A 25,761-nucleotide genomic window follows, 5' to 3' on the forward strand; every position below is an offset into this window, starting at 1 on the left:
CTGAAGGATTTTAACCTTCAACTTCCCCATTCATTTTCAATTGTTGACGATAATACGTTGGAGGGTATTGGCGTAGCATCAAGGAAGAATTCCCCATTAGTGGCTATCGAATGGTTTATGGTCACTTAAAAGGAAGAGGACTAGTTATTCAACAAATTCGTATTATAGAAAACTTACGACGAATAGACCCGGACGGTACAATACTCAATACGCGTGACAGAAACAAGGAAATACAACGTTAAGATTTGTGTCACTAAAGATCAGTTATCTTATCTTGTAGATAACGGAGTTAAGGCAACGGATATGGCTCGCATACTAGGCATCTGTGCATTGCGAGTAAACTTTGCCAGGGCTTCGGTATTCTCATCAGCTGTTAGAATACTAGCTGCTGCAATTGGGGTATCCTCTTCCTCAGCATCTATCTCAACACTTCATCTTTATACTGCAACATTTTTGTACTGCCAAAGAGCATTTGGACTGCTAACGTTGTGTGTCCTTGTTTCTGTCACGCGCAACCATCTGAGTATTGTACCGTCTGGGTCTATTCGTCGTAAGCTTTCTCTAATACGAATTTGTTGAATACCTAATCCTATTCCTTTTAAGTGACCACAAACAATTCGATAGCCACTATTGGGGAATTCTTCCTTGATGCTACGAACAATGTAAAACGTAAGCAAGACAGAACACCAGAATTTCCCCTTGACACATCCTCGAAATTCTTTTGCCACCAAATAAACAGAATGGATGCCAACGACTAGCCTGTATTGTTGAAACTACTCCCCTTTTTCACTTCGTTGCACGCCTTACTGACAATAACAGCAGTCAGTCTAAGAACGCCTCAGATTGCTAAAAGTCGGTTCAGTTTTTCTCAGGTATTCTCAATTTCGCTCAAAGTAATTCTCAAAGTTGCTACAAGGTTCTCAAAGGTCACGTGCACTAGGAGGTAAGGGGCTTGTAGATCGAGATCAGTTTGCCTGACCTTTATGTCGATCCCCGCTCTCGTGCAAACTTTACGAATCAGCGCGTTTCCTAAACCGAAATCAACGGAGAAAAACGTTCCAATGCAGGCAAAGTTGACCTAAGTACACACTGTTTAAGCCTAAGTACTTGTTCGAGAATGGTTAGCTTTTATAAAATGTTGGTTTTTCTTCCAACGTTTGGACAGATAGAGAGGTGCAATCAAGAAGCGATGATTCGGGGGCGACCATGCTCACCTTACGGACTTGAAACGTGGGACGGATGGTTGATTTCTTCAAACACGCACTGTTACTAATTTTTTTGTTTTTGTTTTTTGTTTTTTCAGGCAAAATAGACTGATATTCTAAGCATATATACGTTTTAAGACTCTAATACCTCTTTTCAAGTCTTTCCATGGATTTTTTCTGACACAACAATACATTTTTCAGCAGCTAGAATTATTTTTTTTAATAATCCCCTACTCCCCATCCCACGTAAAGTTATTCATGTTTGTAAATGTATGCAAGCATAAATTTACATGCACTAGTGTAACACCAAAAACTAAAAAGAAGCAGAGGGCATCTTACACCTCACTCGCTTAGTTACGCATGAGTAATAATGACCTCAACGGCAAACAATCAGCGCAGAGAATTTTCAAAAATCACCTAAGTATGTAATTATTCTAATATCAGTGTATTGACCTCGTGGTTTAGTCAAGGGAATCAATGAGAGGAATAGATTCGTGAAAGTGGGCATTACACCGTTGTTTGGTTTTGGACACACTCTCTTCTTTAAAATAATTTGTTATCAGATAAAGTAGACTTGACCCAAATGGGAAACTCCGATTTGCTGAGTGAAACTAAGTAGTGCAAGCCGTTTAAAAACTGGTAGTACAACACGCCTCAGTTGTTAGTAACTGTCCACTGTACTCTTTGAGATCTGCCTCACACGAGAGCACGTCATTACAAATAATTAAAAAATAACCGCCGTGTACTCACCCAAGATGTAGCTAATTACCAATCCCACGACAAATGCCGTCATTATACCAAGGCCACTGACCCACAGATAAGAGATGTGGTATAACGTGTCAGCGATTCCAACGCTGTTAAGAGAAAAGTACAGTAATTATAAATGCAAACCATGAACGAGACTGAACGCAAGTTAAACTTCCACTCGCAAGGCAACTGATTGTAATGTTCATGTGTTGACCCTCCTTACCGCATTCTAGAACCCCTGGTTTTTGTTGTTGTTGTTGTTGTTTTGTTCTTTTTTAGATTTTTAGGGTAGGGTACGGGTTTTGGCTAAAATTAGACAATTTTGAGTGATTTTTTCTTCCAATAATATCACTGCGAACAGATGATACACGAACATAGAGTCTCGACGATTAGCTTCGATTTTCGAATATTAATATTCGCCAGTGTTGACTATAATTAACAGCTGACGCTCAATTGAACTGAGACTGCTCTGAAAAGGTTTTGGCAAAAGAAAGTGAATCTCAGGAGCCAGCGCGACCCAGTGGTTAAGGCGCTTGCTTTAAAATCCGGAGATCCTGGGTCGCATGAAAACTCGTTCAGACCTATAGTTTAATTTGATCCTAGTGGTCTCTGGTTCAACCTCAGTCTCGGCTGCATTTGTAGGTAAGAAGCCTTCGGTCGGTTGAGGTTCTTAAAATTGTTGTTCTGTTCGATTCTGTTGTGTTGTGTTCTGTTCTGTTCGTGGGACTGGCCCTGGAAAAATCCCTATATGGGGAGTGGCCATGGTCAATTAAGTATATATGTACGTAAACCAAGTTCAGCAATAAAACACCTTACGTACTCATGGGACTTGTAAGAATTGTGAATGTAACCGTCGCCATACTTCTCAAGTATCTTCATGGAGTCATTAACTTGTTTTGGAGTCACGAAAGATACATTCATGGCTGTCACGTTCCCTGCGATGCTTTGATAAAAAAGTGCGTTTTTGTAAAACTGGCAATCCCTGACGGAGCGAGTGCCTGGATATTTGTTGGGAGGATAAAAGGCTGAACCCAAGAAAACCCAGAGGGTCAATGCAATACCGCAAAAGGTGCCTGCATAGGCTCCCTGTTAAGAAAAAGAAAACAGATTCATCTCTTAGCTTCATATAGCTTTTAGCTTTATACACGTTCGTATTTTGAACGAGTTTCATAGCTCTTTGACGTAACGTGTTAAAATAAATGATTGATTGATTGATTGATTGATTGAAATATCCTGCAAGGGGGACGATGGTACGTTCAAGAAGAGACAGCAGAAGGTCAAGTAGGGGGCAGAAAAACAAAAAAAATAACGCTATCCTATTCTTCAATCCAGCATAGGAGATAACAAGCGCTTGAAAATAAGACAACTGTTCGACATGCGAAGCCCTGCACCGACATTCTAACATTAAATAGCATTTAAAACTGTTGGTGATCAGACAAAACTATGATCGCTTTCATCTCATCGGTAAAGACGTGTTGAGACATCTCGCGAAAATCCGCGGCCACGAGTTAGAAGCATTATTTTGCAGGGGAAACAAATTTCGTCCCTCGTGGACTCTACCTCATGGTTGTAACATAACGGAATATACGGGTACGCAATGCGTACATGTATGGGCTTTGCTGCTTCCCGTAAACGTTAACCGCCCTGGCATTGTATCCCCTCAGCCTTTCCCTGATACTACTGCCCTACTTCCTACATTGTACTCTTCACCTATCCATCAAAATGTTTTTATTTAAACTGTGAACCCCTCTAATATTGGTTTGTTTCCAGGGAAATCTGCCAAGACCTCACATCAACATAACTTCATTACAAAATTCATAGGTCTTCGAGAAGATCACATGGCATGTGGATGACTGCTCGGGTGAAAAACAGTTGATGAACCAAGTACGTGACAAGGAATCATCAGGCTCAATTAGCGAGCGTATTTTCATCAGTGTGAGCCTATATGGTGGTCATCAAAAAAGATAACCACAAATTAGCGTACAGTAACATGAAGTACTTACAGGGACCATTGAATTGGTTATTGGCGGGAAGAATGTAAGACGGTGCGCAAGAACAAAAGAGCCTGTTGTGTTATTTCTGTTGTATTCTGCCTTACGTATATACGGCAGTATAGCATACTAGTATTTGTGAAAATCCAAATAAAATGTTTGAATCTAACTATGGTATTAGGTAAGGTCAAGTACAGAGAGAAATTATTTTTTTCATAAAATGGTATTTTGTTCTCACTTTGGTATTTGCCCGCCTGACGAACATCCCCAATAAAAAAATTCCAAGCACTGGGCCTCCACATATTCCGAAGATGCTGAGGGAAAGCTGAAAAAAAAAATCAATCACCACTCCTGTGATCGAATCTATCTGACAGAAGAGAGACAAGTGATAACCTAAATTCCAAACTATGCACTAGCATAGGTTTGGGTTTGCGGCACACAAAAGCGGAGACCTGGTAAGGAGCACAAAATCTAACAATCCCCAAACGAAAAGCTTCTGTGTGCGATGATTGCGCAAGGATCACGTGGTTTTCACGTCACGTCATCGAATCTTTCGTTCCTCCACCTGCAATTGTATATACATCATTGTTGTCTGTCTTTAGAGATTGGTTGCAAAACACCTATTGAATGCCGTATTCGCTTTTCACCTATCCCATAATGCAATACGTTTTGCGGGGAGGGGTTCTTTACATAAAGGCAATAAAAGTTATTTACTCTTGGGACTGTATCATTCTTCATTGAACTGGATTTCCATCGTTTAAATGCAACTAACCCCCTCCCCCCCAAAAAAAATGAACTGGTGATTGGTGAAAATAGCGAATTATCAAATTTGAATATTTTCTCTTTATGGTAATTAATCAGAGAAATCACCCATGGTGTTACATGTGATATGCAAAATGAGCGCAGTAGTATCCATGCAAATGTTTGCATTAGCGTTGCCAGCGTCTTTCATCTCGGCACCCCAGTGGGAGCGAGGGAAAAAAGACCTTGGTTCAGGCTGGTTACGTGTCTCCCAAAAAGTGGAAGATGACAAAAAACAACCAGAGAGACGGGCTGGTAAGTCGCAAATTTGTCTTTCCTGTAGTCGTAATAGAAGGGAAAATTTTACCAGAGATCAGCACTGGGAAAAGGTGAAAAGTAATAGATTTTCCGTACCCGGTAGGCAAAGCACAACCACGTCTCTACCAAAATAAACTGTTTCCAAGCCTTTTACTTGCTTTGGCTTTAGAGTTACATTCAAATAGCTGGTATTAAAGATTGCTAAAAAACAGAGCGACTGATCTACCCGAGCTTTAACCAACTCTAGCTTCAAGCTTCGTTTTGGCTTCGACAAATATCAGCGGCGACAATATCTGGAAAAGCGGGGACCCCCTCTTTGTCACTAAGACAGGTGACCAGCCTGAACCAGGGTCTTTCCTCCATCGCTCCTTCTCAAAAACCAACATTTGACTTAACTTGTGTTAATTGTTAATTTCAGTTTACAGTGACGTGTCCCCAATTAGTGCTCCAGCGCTAGAACGACTAGACACTTAAATAAAGTTCCTTTCCTTTCCTTTCCCGGGGTGGGGAGATGAAAGACCCCGGAAACGAGGTTGTATTGTTTGCTGTATGCAGCTAGCAGTGGAATACTTCACCGACCTGTAAGATCATGATCCCCAAGTATCTAACAACAAACGCACCGCCGATCACGATGACTCCAAACACAACAGCTGCAACAAGAACGATCGCACAAAACATATTTAAATTTAAAACATCATCCGATGGTGAGACTTGCCAACGAACGGAAAAACAACCACCAATTTAACGGAATTTATGCGAACCACAAAAATAGAAAAAATAGAAAATATGTTCTTGGCAAACAAATGTAAAGAGTATAAATCAAGTTATTAAATTTCGACCTCGGGTAATGCGTTTCTAGCGTTCTGAAACCGGTTGCTGGAAGCCTGGTACGCTGCGGGTTGGCGCTAAATGCTTTGAGCAACCCGGGCCTGATTGGTTCACTAATCTCGATTATCAACTCGTGTACCGTATGACCTAATATGGGAACTGATTTCAACTTGCGATCTCGAGGCCTGTCATAGCTGATTAAATGCTATATTAAATGTCTCCGCTCCAGTATGGGGGGTGGGCATTGTTTGACAACTAGCCAATGAAAAAGGATTAGTTCGGATAACAACAAGGCAAGTTCAGTTTATCGTGCATTCCTTCTAGCCTTAACTCGCATCGTGTTAACATCCTGACACCGTTTTCACCGGTACACTACATGACAATTTCCCTCCCCTTCCCGATGCTCCAACCTTCCTTTGCTTGTTTTTTAACTTCGCTGTTAAGCTGATATTTAACCCTACCTTTGCTTAAGAGATTTCGCTATGTTCGTTTATATCAATATATGTGATGTTAGGGTTAGGGTTAGGGTGTGATCCCACACTGGTTATCATTAATTAATGTCTCGTCACTCTCTTTAGCAAACTAGTAGAACGTCACCCAGAGCTCCGAGTTCCGGACCGGTAGTTTAATTAAACGTGAGTCGAGCTAAAAGCTATATGGTTTAAAAAAATGCCTATCGCTATGAATCTCAGCAGTTTGAGCCTTTCAAGTACATAAGGAGATGTGTTCCTACACAAGTATTTTATCTCATGAGCAAAAAGTAAGGGTCAGTAACCGCTTTCATCGAAAAGTAAACTCCAGACGTTTACGTCGGTGGACCACATGGCGTCTCTTACTTCCGAAAACAATGTACCGTACATACCTGAGATTTGGAGAGGTGGTTAAAAGATTTGTTTCCTATAACATTCCAAATTCTTGGCCTTTTTCATTGAACGCTTTCGAATTCACTTTTTGTCGAGTGAAGGTGTAAACTACTGTATCTGAAAAACAGAGCAGGCTCTATTCTCGCCCATATCAATTCCTTCATTCGCGCATAATTGCAATTCCTTGCGCCTTTGACCACAATCCCTTTCGTTTCGAAGAATTTTTTTTTCTCCCGATTAGAGAGCTGCCTTGTGAATTTTACTTTAAAGACGGGAGTCAACTGCGCCGGCTTCCTTCACTTACCAGTCACCTTGCAGAGTTTGGCAGCCTCGGAATCGGTCAAATTCCTCTTTGTTTTCTTGATAATGTCTTCCAAAACTACCAGAGACATGGCATTTAGTGCTGATGATGCAGTGCTAAAGAATAAATGGATCAATGATAGACGTGGTGATCAAGAGACTTTTCTAAGGTTACTGCGTCCTCTTTGTCGAAAGGAAAGGAAAGGAAAGGAACTTTATTTAAGTGGCTCATCTTTTAGCGCTGGAGCACTAAGTGGAGACATGCACTGCAAATTGAAATTCACAAATTAACGCAAATCTATTCAAAGTTTGGTTTCTGAGGTGAGAGGAAAACCGGAGCAGTACCCAGGAGAAAAACCAGAGTAGCGAACCAACAAACTCAACCCACATGTGACGCCAAGTCTGCGAATCGAACCAGGCCACATTCACTACTTGCACAAATCCCATAATACAGTTCACCTTGGGGGTTCAGCTCACTGAAGCATGATACAATCCCAAGAGTCTTTGACTTGTATTGTGTGCGTTTTATTTCTACTGAGGTTGAAATGGTCGAAAAACAAAAATATTTATGGACTTGATCTGTTTTTATGCAAAGAAACCCCCAAAGCGTATTTCATTATCAACCTTGTTCCCAGGACTTTTCACCGCGGAGATAGGGAAAAGCCCTGGGAACGAGATTGATTGCATTGTGGGATTGTGCAAGTAGTGAATTTGTGGGAGGCGAGTGCTCTCATCACTGCGCCATCCCGGTACCTCAGCCAGAGACAAACATATTTATGTCAGGAATTAGTTTCATTTGACATATGAATGAAGACTAATTCATCACATGAGGGAGGCCTGACCCCTTACTCTAGCATTGGAAAAGAGGCTAACATGAAGTCAAAAATAGCTTACTGTAATCCTACGCCTCTCTTTTCTGGCACAAGACTGGAAACCATCCAGCCGCTTATCCCCTTGACGATATTCCTTCATGCATCCTCATTCCGGCAAAGCTAACGAAGTTCACAGAGCACCCTTGCTTTACTATATCGGTAGGTAAACCACACCTCTTTGAGACACGTGGGTGTCATAAAATAAAATATTTTCCCATTCCCATAATGCAATACGTTTTGGGGGGTTCTTTACATAAAAACAATACAAGTTATTTACTCTTGGGACTGTATCATAGATCAGTGAACTGGATATCCATTGTTGTAATGCAAATAACCCCCAAAATGAACTGTATTATGGAATTTGCGAAAGCAGAGAATCGTTTTTTCTTTATTTAAGATGAAAATTTTTAGCTGCCGTCTTCGTATTATATGGAATAATAATAATAATAATAATAATAATAATAATAATAATAATAATAATTAAAAAGTAGCGACTTTTTGAAACATTTAGCTAAAAAAAATTGCGAAAAAACTTTCCTTAAAAACATTTAAGAAATTTCGTAAAAACGGTTAAAAAATACACGGCTAAAAAAATACGCGACGTTTCGACGTTCTCGGACGTCATTATCAAGTGAAAAAGAGACAGTGTGAATATTGTATAAATACAAGAAAAAACATTAAGAAAAAAGGTAACATAAAAATATGCTACAAGTTAAACAACCAACACTGGTCTACTCCTGCATTTTCAAAGCCATGTGGACAAACCTTACTAAACCGGTTTAGAAAACAGTCCTAAGAAAACACGCGCGCTGATTGGTTAAAAATCGTGTTTCTATAACTCGATGGAGACACAGAACTAGCGCGAGTTGTTGACGTAGTGATGGCGCGAGCAAAGATAATTTACATTTTGATAATTAGAGTTAACAAGTTGTTTTCCTTTTTCTCGTTGCGTTGTTTTCTAAAAGAAACAGAAAACATGTACTCCGTGTATCTATCGAGTTATAGAAACACACGATAAAGTTTGGGAGAACTCGAAAAAGCTGTGGAAACACTCGCCTGCGACTCGTGTTCCCACTGCACTTCTCGTTCTCCCAAACGTTCACTCGTGTTTCTATAACTCGATAGAAACACGGTACATGTTTTCTATTTCTTAATTATTGAAGACCATGTTACATCGTGCCTGTGCCTTTTCATCTACGACAGAAGCAAATGATGATGATGTCTTTATAATAAACCATAACATAAAAAATACATATCCTATGTTACATAAACGAGAACTGTGTAATGAATTTACAATAATATACTGTAGCTAACAGGTTGTGTTCAAAAATGAGTCTATTTACAAAATATGTGTTCTTAAAAAGGCGTCCGCTGTTAATCTTTGGGCGGGAGGCAAACCATGAGACGTAAATTATATTGCTGGGGTTTTAAGGCTTCGGCAGAATTTCATTTAACGGATGATCGGTTAGAGCCCTAACTTTACTAAATAATTTCTTGTCCTGCGTATGTAGATATCCTCGACATTCAATTGACCTGAAATGTAACGCCGCTTGTAACATCTGTTTAAAAAGTTCTGTACTGTGTTTAGACCACTTTCATACGCACCATACACTGAAAGGCCATAAGTTAAATTAGACAATACAATTGTCTTAGTTAAAAAGGAGGTCTATTTCATTCTGGTCATATTGTTCCTTTCTCAAAGTTCTTAATATATGGAGGCCTTTGTTAACCTTAGCTAGTTTGACCTTAACATGAGAACTAAACTTACAATCACTTTGAAGCTTGACTCCAAGTAAGCACAATTCGTTATGTTGTGGGGAATGTGGAATGTGCCAAATTGCCTTCTGTATTCTCCAGACTTGATTATCCAATTGGCCTTATAAATTGCACCCTTAATATGTTTATTCAAAATATTGTAACTAAGCCAGAAAAGAAAACCCGGCGGTGGCAACACGATCACAATAGTTCTTCCTTTCAAAGATCAGACAGCCGCTAATGCAGTCCATAGGCAATTGCTTGATATGAGCAGTAAGATTGCGCTCACTTTGCAGCCAGTTTTTGTGAGCAAAATATTGCAGCAAGATCTCAAGCCGAAAGAAATGAAGCCGAGTATTGTAAGTCAGCATTGCGTTGTTTATAAATTTGCATGTGATCTGTGTGATGCAGATTATGTCGGTTATACAGCCCGACACCTTCATCAACGAATTGTTGAACACAAGTATTCAGCTATCGGTAAACACCTTTGTTTAGCTTGTAGCATATTTTTATGTTAATTTTTTTCTTAATGAACTATTGTTTTTTATTGTATACATACAATATTTACACTGTCCAGGACTGTCTCTTTTTCACTTGATAATGACGTCCGAGAACGTCGAAACGTCGTGTATTTTTTTGGCAGTTTTGTATAGCTAAACAACAACAACAACAACAACAACAACAACAACAATAATAATAATAATAATAATGATAATAACTGGAAGGAATGAGAGAAGGGGGGGAAGGAAGGAACAAAGGAAGGAAGGAAGGAATGGAGGGAGGGAGGAAGGAAGGAAGGAAGGAAGGGAGGGAGGGAGAAAGGATGCAAGGAGGGAGAGAAGGAGGGAGGGAAGAAGGAAGGGAGGGCGGAAGGGAGGAAGGGAGGAAGGAAGGAAGGAAGGAAGCAAGCAAGGGAGAGAAGGAGGGAGGGAAGAAGGAAGGGAGGGCGGAAGGGAGGAAGGGAGGAAGCGAGGGAGAGAAGGAGGGAGGGAAGAAGGAAGGAAGGAAGCGAGGGAGGGAAGGAGGAAGGAAGGAAGGGAGGGAGGGAGGAAGGAAGGGAGGGACGGAGGAAGGAAGAGAGGGAGGAAGGGAGGAAGGAAGGAAGGAAGGGGAAGGGAAGAAGAGAGGGAGGAAGGAAGCGATAGAGGGAAGGAGGGAGGAAGGAAGGGAGGGAGGAAGGAAGGAAGGGAGGAAGGGAGGGAGGGAGGAAAGAAGTTAAGAAGGGCGGGCGACACTTGGTACGACGCACCACCAAGGCTACTATATTGCAGAACCTTAATGTAAAGTTAGCCCGAAAGTGTGTAATAGCTGACTATCACCTTAAAGCCCCTGAATACAAAGAACCGGTGAACAATCCCGGAATACCATGCAGGTGGTGAAGTTTGTTGATCACAAAGTAAGGTAGCGCCTAGGTATAGAAGAAGAAAAACAACAATAATTAATTAATCATCGGATCATTTATTCATAACAACCGATTTATAAAAAGAAGTGAAGTACCGTTCCTAACGGAAAAGAGCTAAGGTAAACGAGTCGGATGGGAACAGTTAGATAAATACACCAAAACTCACAAAGAGTAAAAAGAACCAAGAAGAAAGAAAGCACGGTTGCAATACCCTTAAAATTATGTAAATGAACGAAGGAATTGACCTTCTGAGCGCTAGCTTTCACGTGTAGTGTCACGTGACTCTTCATGTAAACAAACCTCGAAAGTTCGGACATTCGAGAAGATCAGACATATAACACATAGTGAGATAGCGTGGCGAGCAGATATGAATTGTTAGTTTATTTTTGCGTTGGACATGGAATTGATGCAACAAAGGCACAAGTCACTTCGATGATTAGCATTTGATGTGGGACGCGGTAGTTTTACACTCTTACTTCCGTCTTCAACAGGATTTACGGGGATGAGTCAGGTTTTGAACATCTTCGATCACTAGGCGGACGGAAACGAAATGTATTCCTTACATTTGGTTATTACGAATACCTTCATGTATTTAAATTGTCATATATTTGTGCACTTCGAGGTCAGTAATAAAACCGGATAAATGTGATTTAATTTGAGTGTGTGTAAATCGAGCCTCCTCTGTCAGTGAGTCTTTAATTCGAAAAAGCTGAATCAGTCCATCATCGATCTAACAACAGCAAGCAGTCCTGTTTGCTACAGTTCCAGGGTCAGCATGTCTAAGCAGATGCCTATTAAAGAAGGACTTCCACACAATGAATATCGCAAAACTTAAAAGATATTTGCCGGACCGTGGAGTTTCAGTGAGCGCGTTTAGAAGTCTTCGCTGATAGAAAATTGATCCCCGCTGCAAATGAAGCAATGACGCTTTACTTTAATCAAGGTAATTGCCTCTAGCGCAACTAATGCTAATCCGGCAATGGATGCTATCAGTAGAAAGACAAAACCGACGATGCAGACAATTTATTTATCCCAATCAAAAGTTAAAGAACTGCACTTCTGCCCCAATCCATTTTCCATGCAATCAAGATCATGAACAATTTCATCTCCTCGGCGCCATTCGGCTTGCACGATATTTCAGTTTAACCATTTAATGTACCACTCCACCGAATGTAATGAATACGGCAAGCAGGGACTCGCCGCTTACAAGTCCTTCGATGCTTGTCGCTTATTTACTGACGGTTTAACACGTTGATTCTTTGCAAAGTGGAGTGTGTCCCTGAAAATGAGAGTGTAGCGAAAGTGAAGCCCTTCATGAAAAGGATTTGTTGACCGAGGAAGGAAAAACACCCTTCCAAAAATAAGTTAAAACACACATACTCATGTACATCAGTGTCCCTTCACCCGAAGGCACTAATGATGAGGAGAGATATCTGAAAATGTTTACCACAAAAATGTGCCAATTACCAACTAGTAGTCCTGTTATCTTGCCTTTATTAGAAAAACTTCATTTCACTACTGTACAGTGACTTGCAGACACTGGGCAAGTTGACGAAACCGCTAAATCAAATGAAAGCGAGTGGTATTAATGAATTAAGAATAAACTACAAGAGCTTCTAAGACTGATGCAAATATTTCGACGGAAGAAGCTTTGGGAGTTGTTGTCTTTCAGTGATAAAGAAATTAACTACAGTACGTTGAGAGCACCACGACAAAGCAATGGCAATGTGAGGACTGGGGGTCATAACTGTTTCAAAGAGCAAGAGGGTCTTCTCAAGAAAAATTGATAGTACTGAAAATGTCACAAAGTTGGTAGAACCCATTCTCTATTTTCAAATGTCCCATAATACACTTTGTTTGCCCCCCACAAAATGTTGCATAAACTATTGTTTCAAATGCTCTTGGGAATATGTAATGTCCCCAAGAGCATTTGAAAACAATAGTTTAAGCAAAATTTGGAGGGCAAACAAAATGTCTCATGAGGCATTCGAAAATAGAGAATAGCATAAGCACAAACATCCCTACATAATTGTAAACAAAGAATGGAACCCTAAAATGCCAGAGAATGGGACTCATGATTTCATGAAGTCAGTGCTCCCAATGCATGCAAGGGGGTTGTGAGCTTTTTGATTACGAAGTCAAAGCCATTCCTTGGAGCAATAAAATTCTAAATTGCCAGTGTTCTAAAGGTTGTCCAAACACTGCTGTAGAATATATAACTGTTACTGGAAAAACAGAGATCGGTTTGTGGCAACACAAATGGTTATGGTTTTGCATTGAAAGCAACTTCAAAGTGTTTGTAGGCTAAAACGTTGTCAATTTGTTGTGTGGAAACAAGGAATCTTCTCTGTTGAGGTGACTGATGACCCTAGCTTCATGTCTAATGTGTGTGCCAAACTAGAGAAGATCGAGTCCTTCCCTTTCTCCTCTTTTATAATAATAATAATAATAATAATAATAATAATAATAATAATAATAATAATAATAATAATAATAGAAGTTCAAAATAGTACTTGAAATGAATATTTCATGCTTTCATGCTAACAATGAGTACTGTAAAAATTGTGGGAAGCAACAGATGCATCATCTAATATAATGAGTTTAAACTGTTCATGAATTACGACTGGTAATTTGACAATATTTTTTAGAATGGTTCGCCAAAAATCAGTAGATAATTTCTTTTAAGGGAAATCCCTAACAGTACTGTAGATATGTGTCATTTCAATTAACAGAAGGTCACAATACTGTTCCATGAAATAAAAATAAAATATTTTCAGGTTTCCTCAACTTCAATGAAGAACTTTTTCAGTTTGCATTGGCTCAACGCTGCATTGATCCCATGGTCAATGGTATGGACGATATATAATTTATAGCTCAACAACAAGTGTAGACTACTATACAACTAGTAGTGTATTTACTGTCCTCTGAAAACACAAACGAGTCACTGCGATGAGTCATGCCATTAACCGCGTTTTCCGTTTTCCGCCTCTCGATTGCTATAACTTCGGCCGGAAAATGCAAAAAAGAAACTAGATCAGATCACCATTCAAGTTTCTTACCTATGATTTTGGGAATCGGGAATCGTTTTTACGTGTAAAACGGAAACACGCCTTTTAGTCGAGAGCATTCTGCAACTCGCAATAAACGGCGGAAATGACTACTGTCTCTGATGCACCTAATAAGTCACTTTTATTCGGTTTTATTACGGACCTTAAAGTGAATATATATATGACAATTTTCATACACAAAGGTAAATTCGTAAATAACATAAGGCGAGGAATGCATTTCGTTTTCGTCCGCCCAGCAATCGAAGATGGAACAACCAGACTCACCCGCGTCAATCCTGTCGAAGTACGAGTGTAAAACTATCGTGTCTTACACCAAATGCTAACCATCGAAGTGACTAGTGTCTCTATTGCATCATTTCCAAGTCCAAAGCAAAAAGAAACTAACATTTCATATCCGCTCGCCACACCATCTCACTGCGTGTTGTATGTCCGATCTTCTCGAATGTCCGAACTTTCGAGGTTTGTTTACATGAAAAGTCACGTGACACTACACGTGAAAGCTAGCGCTCAGAAGGTCACTTGAAATCGAGGTACGCAGGAAAAAAGTACAGAAAAAAAAGACAAAAAAAGTGCAGAAACGGACGACAGATTTGATTTACAGATCTAGCCTGGTTGTTCAAAAGGTGGATAACGCTATCCAGCGGATAAAAGATAAAAAAAATTAAATTAATTATCCAGTGGACACGTACAACGCTATCCACCCCTCGAACAACCCACACATGGTAAGAAACGTAGTTACCTGATCATTGCTTGCGATTTTCTTGTTCTCTCTCAGATCGCATCCGGAGTAAACCGCGAAAATGACAAGTCCGGCCAAACTGCACACTAATGTATAAATCATCAGGGCTGGAACGTTCATCCATACGGCACTAAATCACAATGATCTACATCATTCATGGATCCAGGTTCGCAACCCCCCTCCCCACCACCTCCCCCCTCCCCCCCCCACAGGCTTCAAAGGTCCGCATTTTGATACTCAATATCCAATATCCCCCCCCCCTCCCCCCCCCCCCCCCACACACACACACACACACACACATAAAATCCTGGTTACGAGCCTGCTGGGGCCCGTTTCCCGAAAGTCCAGAAAACTTTTCGGGCCCGAAAAGCCACCTGTAAAATTGCCAACCGCTTGTCTTGGAAAGCTGATCTTTCAACATGTTTTCAAGATAACAAAAAGAAAAGTAACTGTGAAGTTTGACGAATTAAATGCTCTCCGTTCGGGACTTTCGAGAAACGGCGCCCTTAACAGGAAGTATAACTTAACGCCCTCGCAAGTATTTCGCGAATAAAAGCGATTTTACAACTACTGTAGTAAGGAGCGTTGGTAGGGGCTCATGTACTCGATAATTACTATTACCGTTTTGCATCTTTTAAGGATTTCATGGCTAGAAATCGCTGGACAGAAGTTTGGCTAACCGTCCACGTTGGCATGATGGTAAGAGCTAAAGCAAAAGTCAAAGTCCAAAACGTGTTTCGCACTTTAGGGTCTGGATTAAAACTGAAATAGAAACAGCCAACATTAATTAAAAATTGCAAATAAAAAAATTAATACACACACTCCAAAAATGTTAAGACACCTGAAGGCAGTCGAAATGTAGCTGTTTCAGCAAAGCGCTTAATAGGGGGTTTTCGCGTAGCCTGGGACCAGGCTCCGCAGTTGGGGTTATGGAGCATGGTCCCAGGCCAGTTTTCACGTGACGTCATTGCCGCCATGTTGGTGGACGAAACGAAAAGTTCTCTCTGATAAGCTTCTTTTCTTCGTCCACCAGAAGTCGTACATTTCTGTATTGTTATTGGTGTGTCCGGAGTTTGGTTGCAAATGTCCTATTACAAGAGCGATAGCGATAAATTTTAAGACTTCCGAGGTAGTATATTGCTTTTTGCGGCAGGTCTGATTCGTAAGATCTTAACCTTACAATACTCATCAGGCGACTCAAAGGACTCGCCTACATCTGTCCTTCATAACGTTTTTGCCTTATGAGCAATCAGGCTGTGGCGTCTTGTAAATATTGTTCACTCGTACATTCCAATCGACTTTCAATCTCGTCACCACAGCCTCGGAACTAATGTTTGCGCATGATCCGCGACTCGAGCTCTTTTCCTAACAGAAAGGAGCAAAAGAGATCACTCTGGGGTCGTGAACGCGTTAGATAACACATACAAAAATGACCGTCCACTATACAACTGCGCGAATGGCAAATCCAACCAGATGCCGTTCTTCTTTGGTCCTCACCAAATAAATAGCGACCTAAGGTCAAGAGATGAGATTGGTTTAGGAAAGTCCGCTGCGGCCGTGTTTTTTTTTTTTTTTTTTTTTTTAATGCAAACTTAAGAAGTCGCGACTTATCCAAGGCCTATACCTGGGATAAGAATACTCAAGATAACCCGTTTAGTCAAAATATGACATGATCGACTTTCCCATAAGAAATCGCTTAAAGTGCTAATCACCTCAACAAACTTTCCACTTTATTTAAACTCCGTATTAGTTCCAAAAATATTGTGTTGTCTTTAGCACCTTATCTTTAAAAACTCACCTTTTTATTCGCTTTGAAAGACGGGAAACGTGGTTATAGTTTGATCCATCTCGAGCAATGAAGGGGAATGGGTTCGATAGGGGTGGACGTCACAAAAATTGCATGGCTTAGGGTTAGTTTCTTTCATGGGCCGTTGTAGATAAAATTACAGCTAGTTTTTCCACTTTTTAGGAGCTTCTAAAACAGGGATTTGGAAGGAGAGAGTTTAGAGAACCAAACAATTAGTTTTAGACATGGTGCAGGGAATTGCTGAGTGGAAAGGGTTTTTTAGGTGATAGACACTTTAAACACTGCACTTAAGGAGGCTCGAACCAGTTTCAACGCTTCCAAGTGACGCTCTTGTTAAAAGGATCGGAACCACAACGTTGTATCATGTATTGGAAAAATTGTGGTACCAAATGAAACACGAATTATTGCTGAACAAGATAAGTCGTTATTGTGACGTAATATGTTACGGTGAAAACGGCCAAGCCCTGAAAAAACACCCTTTATTTTGTATTTAGCTGCTTATATCTCAAAAACAAACTCAGTAACCCTCATTTATTTCTGAAAAGTAATCACAAGGGCATGATGAAACTTTCTGCAAAGTTAAAAAATTCTGCCAAGTGGGTTCAGAGCCACCTTAATCTTGTGATTTTTTTTTTTAAGGTAGCTCTGAATCATCTTGTCAGAATTTTGTTTGCCGAACTTTGCCGAAAGTTTCATCGTGGCCTTCTAATCACTTTTCAACAATAAAAAAGGGGGGTCACCTGGTTTGTTTTTGAGGTATGATCAACTAAATCCCAAATCCTTCCTTGTGTTTTTGCTGGGCTTTCCTGTTGCCAAGGTAACGTATTGCATCCCAATAATGATCACATCTTTTTTGGAAATAATCGGTGTTTCATATGGTACCATAACATTGCTGTTACGTGATACATTGTTGTAGCGTTATTCGATCTAAACAGAGAGTCTTCTAAGTGTTGAAACCCTTTCTAGCCTCCCTAAGGCCCATTCCGTCAACAGGTTACTGAAATCAAACAATTTCTCTAAACTTCGTTTCTAGAAAGAAGAACGAACAGTAACTCAAAGAGAGTGGTCCTGTTGAAGGCCTTGTTGATTTGCCACACTTTATCCAGTCCCCCAACCTCAACGCTGCCAATGACAAGAATGGCAATCAGACCGCCCATCATGATTACCGACTGAAACACATCTGTCCATACAACGGCTTTTAGTCCACCCTGGTAAGAGAAAGAGAAAAAAAAACAATTATTATAGTTTCAATTGATATTTATAGTGCTCGCACGATATATAAAAAATCTTTTCATTGCGTTTAAGCCACGAATAACACCAAAACAACAAAAAAATGTGAAAAGCAAATTAAGGAAATGCTAAGCCGAACGGTTTATACCATCGGCTGCGGCGAGCATGAAGCGCTGTTAATTGCAGGGTTTCTCGATTTACTGGATTTAGAAAATGAAACGGTGCGACGCTTTCACGTGTCTGGCTGTATTTAGGATGCATTTCTTGGACATTCTGGGACTAAATAAGCGTATACATAATTGTATATATCTGTTAAGAGAAATGCCGTCCCATGTTATGTATTTTATTTTACAAATGTGCCTGTTAACAGACAAAAAGGAGGAGTATAGAGCGAACTTGAAATCTAAACTGAACCAACTGGTCGAAACTGATCTGCTTTCAGCAATGACATTGAAATAGCTTCTTTGTTGTTGCTTTTTTTTTTTTTTTCATTACTTCCTTCGCCTAGACCATACTCAACTCAGTTTTAATCTTAAGCCTAATTTCTAATACCTCGGCCATGCTACTTTCCCCATGTTGGAGAACTGAGACTCACCAGGCTGGTGTAAAATGTACAAACGATTCCAGTGGTCAGGATTGAGACGGGAAGTGGAATACCAGCGACTAAAAAGCAACGAATCAAAAGTGAAATGCTGTATTAAGGTAACTTGAAATAATGACACATTGGTGGTGTTAACATGATACAGGGGCGACTTTCATACCGATAGCTTGAAATAACAACTTGAACATAGCTGGTGTTTGCATGACTTTCCATGATACGATTCATACCCGCCGGCGCTAGTTCACCCCGGTTGTTGCACGGGAGCGAGAATTTCATTCCAGTACGAAATCCCTCAAAAGCGTCATTTAAAACGAAGAAGAACCACTCGTTTCGGCATGAACTTTGCTTGCGCAAAGTTTCTGTTTTCGATTCACAATATATTTATCATGTAAAACACGATACGAAATCAAGTAGTCATCCAACTTATGAAAATCGCCCTGCCGGGGCGAGTTTTCTCATGTGAACAGTCCCATTGTAAAAGGAGAAAACACTTTGAGCCTGTAAACAGCTAATGCAGGCTAGAGGAATTCTTTTATAATTTCATTATTTCTTTCCTGGTTTCGGATTAGCAAAAGATAACTTTTTCAACAGAAACCTAAATTACCAACATATTTCCGGAGCTGATCGGAGAACCACTTATCGGTGTACACGAGGTACAAGTTGCACCTAATTGGACAAGGGTGTGAATTTTGCGTCAAAATAATCCCAAGAGTATGCGAATACAGTGACTTACCAGCTTCTAAGGCAAGAGAAGGTGCGAATATGGCGACAGAAAGGTACAAAGTCTAAAAACGCAGAAAGTATTAAAACGATATAGAATTGCGGAGCGAACATGATCAGAAATGAAAACTAAAAAAATCATGTAAACAAACACACAAACAATAAATAAATAAAATACTCGAGCAGGCTTGAATGAGGTCTAGCCAAGAGGGTCTTCCATGGGTTTTGGGAACAAAGGAAAATGGCTAATAGCTGAACACTGAGAACAACGCAACATGATAAGCCTCGGTCGTTTCTCTCTTTTCGGGGGAGAGAAACGACCGCCGGAAATACGCAGGCTACCATTAATTAGAGTGCACTATGGGAAAATCAATCAGGGGCACCCAGCGTCAATTTTCGGAAAATATCTGTTCGGAAGACGATTTGAGATCTAGAATTTTCGGAACATTCGTTGTAAAACTTTTTGCTTGCCTGCATGCCCGTCCTAGGATTTTCGAACATCTAAAATATTGTATAATTGCCCGTCTTTAACGGATTCTTACCCTAAAAAGGTCACCTAGAATTTTCGGGAGCCTTTTTTCTGCCTGAAATGTTCGTAAAGGTAAGTTTTGATCCCTATAATTTTCGGATCACTAGACTTTCAGCTAGGAAATCCGAACGGATGAAAAATATGCCTATATCTACCGTTTACATACCAAAATACGTTTAACAACTGTATGTTTGACTAATTCTCGTTGGGTGCCCCTTATCCATGTTATAATGCAATTTGACACTGTCTATTAGAAAAACAAGCAAGAATATGAAAGAAAACCAGTAAACAAACCAGATATTTGTTTTATTTATGTCGTAAAACGAGGAAAGAAAACTGCGGAGAAAGAGAGAGAAAAAACGGAGGCGACGATTAAGCGATGGTCAACGTCAAAGGGAGCGAATGAGGGCAAGAGAAAATTAAGCAGGCCAAATATGATCAGTGACAGACGACAAAGAGCAAGAAAGAGACCCAAGAAAGCCGAGACGACATTATATTGACGAACAGCAGAAGAAAGAGCAATTCAGGACTAGCATGAGAAAACAGGCCGAGTACGGTGGCGAAAAACGGCGAGAAGAGCAGGAAAGAGCAGTCACGGTAAAACAGACTACCGTTTAGTAATGAACAGGCCGGGCTGGTCGTATGATAATCATGCGTAAGTCTTAAATAAGCTTAAATAAGAACTGAGAAGCTCCGTTTTTAGGATTGCCTAAATCTATTTATATATTAAATTATGAGAAAATAACAAAACTTACATATTGTAACATAAATAAGGCACATCCCACCATTCGAACTCCAACTGAGAAGCGTCTTTCAAGATACTGAGGAAAAAAGAAAAAGCCACAGAAAAATAACACAGGTTAACCGCGATTGATCCTGATTCCTTCCACTCTTTTAAAGGTACATTGCGTAATAAAGTAAGCAGAAGTTTATACAATGGCCATCTTTATTTTGTCGACGAATTTAAGTATTTTTTGCAACATTAATTAATGCTCTTGCCGAAGTAAATATTGCTCCTTTGCACAGTCAACACTCATGTTGCATACTGCATACATAGAAGCAACCTGGTCCCACTGGGAGGCTCTGTTTAACAATATTGATCTCAGTTTTTCATGCGTCTGTCCTGTTATTGATCAAGAATTTCGTCACAACATTGTCAAAGGAGCTGTGAATCCGGGATCCGCCGACTACTAGCTTTGACAATGTTATGACGAAATTTATTGTCAATAACAGGACAGACGCATGAAAAATTGACATCAATTTGCTTTTTACTAACAAAAAGGCAGAGGGGTCAGAATTAAGTCAAAACACGAGAAAAACGGGAGACAAAAATGCGAGAAACTTCAATCTGTCAGACTCTCTGACAGTCTTCCACAGGGCGTCATGGTAAACAGAATCAAAAGCTTTGGAATACTCCACAAACAAAAGCAGTTCTTCATTATCTTGCTTTTTGACCACTTTCTGGATTACATGTTACGCTGTCGTGTGATGTGAAATGCTACACTGTCGGTGTCATCCTGTAACCGGAAATAGGATATCTCTGTAATCGATAGGGCGTGCGGCTCTGTTTACAACTTGTTACCTCATCAGCATACACTGTATTCGATAGGGGCACGAGGCTCTGTTTTCAAATTTTTACCTCATCAGCATACACTCATCGTTTTCTAATCAATCCTTCACGAAATTCATCTCTGGTCATTTACTGCCTATCTTCAGTTTCCATTCTGTTTATAGATACTCTCCATCGTACGTTCACCTCTTCTGGGACATAGAGCGAACTCACCGTGATCCAACACTATCCAGATGGTTCGATTGCTCGATCAGTAGCAGAGATGGGTGTAGCGCTCTTGCTCGGTCGTGGGGTCCGTACTAAACCTATCGAATCCGAGACTTTGCAAGCCAATGGAAGAATGTGAGGTATTCGAGAAAGATGTTTATCAAGCACAACTCCGAGAAAGACCGTTTCATTTACTTCGGGGTTGAGAGAGGTCACCAGTAAATTGAAATCTCTGAGTCTCTAATTATGATCCTTAGAGAGATCAGTATCTTCAGATTTCCAATCGAACACAAAATCTGAAAACGGATTTCGTCACGGAAATACATGTCAGGAAGGATTTCAGTCAAAATTCGCGACGAAATCAGTTTTCAGATTTTGTGTTCGACTCGGAAACCCGACGATCCAGATTTCAATGGACATTTACTGTAATTGCATTTCGTTATCAGGTGGTTAGTAAATTAACTTTCAGTTAATCATAAATGTAAATAACTTTCCCACGAGAAAATGAATTGGGCGCTAGCCGAATTTCCGCCAATGTTGTTGGAAACACGAGGTCTGTCTTAGCGGATCTTTCTTATGAAGTTGTAATACAGTAAACACCCGCATATAAGAACAAGCGGATTAAGAACATCAGGCTGAAATTTGGTCATATAAATAAGAACAAATTCAGGCTGATAAATAAAACATGTTCTTAATATAAAGGGAAAGGGTATTAGGATAAGGAAACAATTCAGTACAGTAATTGATTTTATCAAAGGAGTTGATAAAGGTCGAATAACCACCGTGAAAGATTTGGAAAGCTGACGTTTCGAGCGTTAGCCCTCCGTCGGAGCGAAGGGTTAACGCTCGAAACGGGTTACCGCTCGAAACGTCAGCTTTCCAAATCTTTCACGGTGGTTATTTGACCTTAATCAACTCCTTTGATAAAGTCAATTTCTGTCTCAATCTCCCACCGACGCAGTACCACAGTTTCTTTAGAAACTAAAATTTTGAATTCAGTACAGTAACTTAAATCAAAGTACTCTGGTGTTCAGGACCATAACAAACTATAAAATCTATTACAAAACGGCATTGTATGTTAATTAAACCTCCAGTAATATATAGTTTGAAGTATTTCTGAAACCAATTTAAGAACATTTTAAGAACACTTTCAGGCTGATTTCTCACTTAGCACCCCTCAAATAAGAACACGATCAGCCTTAAGCCTGAAAAATGTGTTCTTATATGCGGGTGTTTACTGTACCGACTATGTTAGTTATCTTAACGTAATGATATGTATTGTTAGTTTTTCCGCGGTTATCCCGCACGAGTTAGTGTAAAGGACGGCGGAAACTGTGGTTTCTGTTGCTATCAGTTGATCCAACAATTAAATAACTCGAATTTAGTTAGGCTGAAGTATGTACCGCAAGTATTTACCACAAGCTTTTCCGCCTTTGTTGTTGAGAGTGTTACGATCACGTTTGCATGATTTTCCTACCTCTTTGACCAATCATAGCTAATCAAGAGCATATACAAACGCCAGTTAGCTTAACGGCAGAGTGCTGAAGTTCCATGCCAGAATAAAGAAGTTAAAACTCTGAAGCTGTGTCTACAAAATCTGTCCCGTAACATCTGTAATAGTTGTCACTTTTAGTCATGTTATTGATGTATAGGTTACCATTTGTCTAAAAAAGAGCTTGCTTGGGCGAGAAAGCAAATGGTGTGGCCTTTCGAGGTGGTCCATTTTTTCTAGGTTTTACCCAAACGAGCAGAATTTTCTCCACCAATAAAATTTGTCTGCTTTTCTGGAACCTGTTAAAATGATAATTAGGTTCTGGTTGGCATATTACTGTCGTAACAATGGGTGACGTGACAAGAAACATCGCTAGATCATTAGTTGTGAGGAGTTTCGAGCACACACACTCAGAGCCCACATTCAGATGTTCCAATGTTCCACCGTTCCTACCCTTCCATAACACGCAATGAGTTCTGACCAGCTATAAGCTGCTTGGCATCGTTCTGACATTTTTGAGGTGGGCCTTCGTTTTAGATCAAAGGGTCATCGTTTTAGATCAGTGAGTCTTCGTTTTAGATCACAGGGTCTTCGTTTTAGATCAGTGGGTCTTCGTTTTAGATCATAGGATCTTAGGTCTTCGTTTTTGGGTCTTAACAACATTGTCTTGCGTGAGACGTATTCTCCAGATCCCACACGAATAGCGAACTCGGTACAACTCAGAAAGCTGGATGAATTTTAAAAAGACATATATTGCGTTATATTTAAAAGCGTCAAAGACAGATCACTGATTGAAAGCATTGAGAAGAAAAGTGGGAACGAGGCTAAAGTCAATTTTCACAGATTTTTAAAATTGGCTGGTCGTGTTTCACAGGTCATGATTTCATTTGCCTGACATTAAAAAATAATATTAATAGTTGCGGAGTCTGTGTTTTGTGTGTGACCTCTTCACCCACAGTGAAACTCTCCGCGAGGAATTACGACGGAAAACACAGCGTGAGGGATGGTTTTAAAGGAGAACTTTTTAACTATGTGTAGCGAAGCTTGTAAATACTCGCTTGAAACATTAGCGCAAATTAAAGTGAAATGGCACCAAATACTGCTGGCCACTTAAGTGCACTTGTCAATCATCTGTGTCTCGATGCCAATGAAACAAGTTCATGTCAGCTTCAATCCGAACACTGCGAACATTTTGATTTGATCTTGACATTTCCCATTGTGGTAACCGATCAGAAGCGACATGAAACCACAAACTATGATTACCGACACTGGTTGCGGTTTACTAGCGTTCTCGCACCTGATTGGCTTTTTACTTCTAACACAATAACATTCCATTAATATTTCTTCGGATTTTTACAGTAATATGAGAGTTGTGCATAATGAAAACCTGATGCTAAGGTTTTTATTAGAATAAACCACAAGAGCAAAAACAGTTTCTTCTGTTCAATTCGTTTTCTTTGCAGTTTTCTCAAATAAATGCAGTACAATAAGCCTCATTTTCCGGTTTCTCATTTTTGGCACTCAGAATATTGTGGATTCCAGTTGATCGCTTACCGTTCCGAATTTCTGGATTCTGGATTTATTTTCCAATGTGGTGGATCATGTGACATTACTCAAAGGGGTATTTCTTTACTAATTATTTATGAGCGTTGGCAGTCTGTATTGGATAAACAATGCGAATAAAGTCTATTATTAAATAAATAGTCATTTGTTATCACATCCTTTAAAATAATGACCATTTCCAATACCTAAATTTCAAACGCATTCCTCTCATATTTGATCATTTCTAGTTAATACGCACCTTGTTGACATCTCGAGAGGGTAATCTCGAAAAATGCATGAAACCCACTTCTGTAACCGGATAATGGGGCAAGATAGCCTTGGTAATCTACCGAATCTACGCGTGCTTTAATATCCCGGTGAAACAAGTTTGGGCAGAGAAAAGGGATTTTGGCTCATGGTGTGCTCAAGTTAGTTTTCATAGCTGCAAGTTCAGTTCTTACCTCGTTAGCACAAGTGATGTTTAACCTGCGGTACATGGGGACGAAAATGATGGACACCGGCAAGAGCAACACGAAAGGCCCCACGAGAATCGTTACACAATATTGGAAACCGTACGTGTAGATTTCAGATGGAATTCCGATAAGCGAAACAGCGGATAGAAAGGTCACCAATAAAGAAATCGCCACTGGCAAGAGGGACATCTTGCGATCTCCCAAAAGATATTCTGCCGTTGTCTTTTGTTTTCCACCTGGTCCGCACCCATACCATATTCCGATCAAGGTGGATATCAGCATCATCAACGAAAACACGACATAGTCAACCACTCCGAAGCGATCGTTTGCCATTGTAGCAGCCTGCGAAAAGCTAGTCCAACGCCAAAGCAAACAATCTGTCGCATTTACCAGTGACCTGTGGGCTTGGTTGCCTCGAATTTAGAACCGGTTTGGAATGTGGACTTAACAGATGTAACTGTCTTATTGGCCAGCTAATAATATACATGCCAACATTTAAGAGTGTCGATTGTCTGAGAGCACGTCAATTAATCCCAGACTAAAATAATGATGCAAGGCTGGCTGTACGGTGCCACCGTCATAAAAAAAAAGATTTATTGCAAACATCCACGCAATAAAGAGATTAGATAGGTGAGACGGTTGTTGAGAATTAAAAAAATCACATCTGAACTTTTCACTGATTCACCTCTCAGTTGATATTCACCTCGCCGAAGGCGAGGTGAATATCGGTGAATAAATACCAAGACGAAGTCGGCCTCCTG

At 40.1% G+C, this 25,761-nt stretch overlaps 1 protein-coding gene across 1 annotated transcript in view; it reads right to left on the bottom strand.

Annotated features, from left to right (window-relative positions):
* LOC137969603 (sodium-dependent multivitamin transporter-like) overlaps window positions 1-25,427 on the bottom strand; it is a 29,489-nt gene extending 4,062 nt beyond the window's left edge. The window contains exons 1-13 of the mRNA XM_068815914.1: window positions 24,989-25,427; window positions 20,472-20,537; window positions 19,201-19,252; window positions 18,462-18,529; window positions 17,690-17,844; window positions 15,451-15,591; window positions 14,830-14,959; window positions 10,940-11,028; window positions 6,998-7,110; window positions 5,582-5,652; window positions 4,182-4,268; window positions 2,773-3,038; window positions 1,956-2,059 (exon numbers count right to left, since the gene is read on the bottom strand). Coding sequence (XP_068672015.1) covers window positions 1,956-2,059; window positions 2,773-3,038; window positions 4,182-4,268; window positions 5,582-5,652; window positions 6,998-7,110; window positions 10,940-11,028; window positions 14,830-14,959; window positions 15,451-15,591; window positions 17,690-17,844; window positions 18,462-18,529; window positions 19,201-19,252; window positions 20,472-20,537; window positions 24,989-25,333 — 1,687 coding nt within the window. The 5' untranslated portion in view covers window positions 25,334-25,427. The remainder of the gene's footprint in view (window positions 1-1,955; window positions 2,060-2,772; window positions 3,039-4,181; window positions 4,269-5,581; window positions 5,653-6,997; window positions 7,111-10,939; window positions 11,029-14,829; window positions 14,960-15,450; window positions 15,592-17,689; window positions 17,845-18,461; window positions 18,530-19,200; window positions 19,253-20,471; window positions 20,538-24,988) is intronic.
* Between the last annotated feature and the right edge of the window lie 334 nt (window positions 25,428-25,761).

This window comes from Montipora foliosa, chromosome 9 (genome assembly GCF_036669935.1).
Source record: "Montipora foliosa isolate CH-2021 chromosome 9, ASM3666993v2, whole genome shotgun sequence".
Classification (NCBI taxonomy): domain Eukaryota; kingdom Metazoa; phylum Cnidaria; class Anthozoa; order Scleractinia; family Acroporidae; genus Montipora; species Montipora foliosa.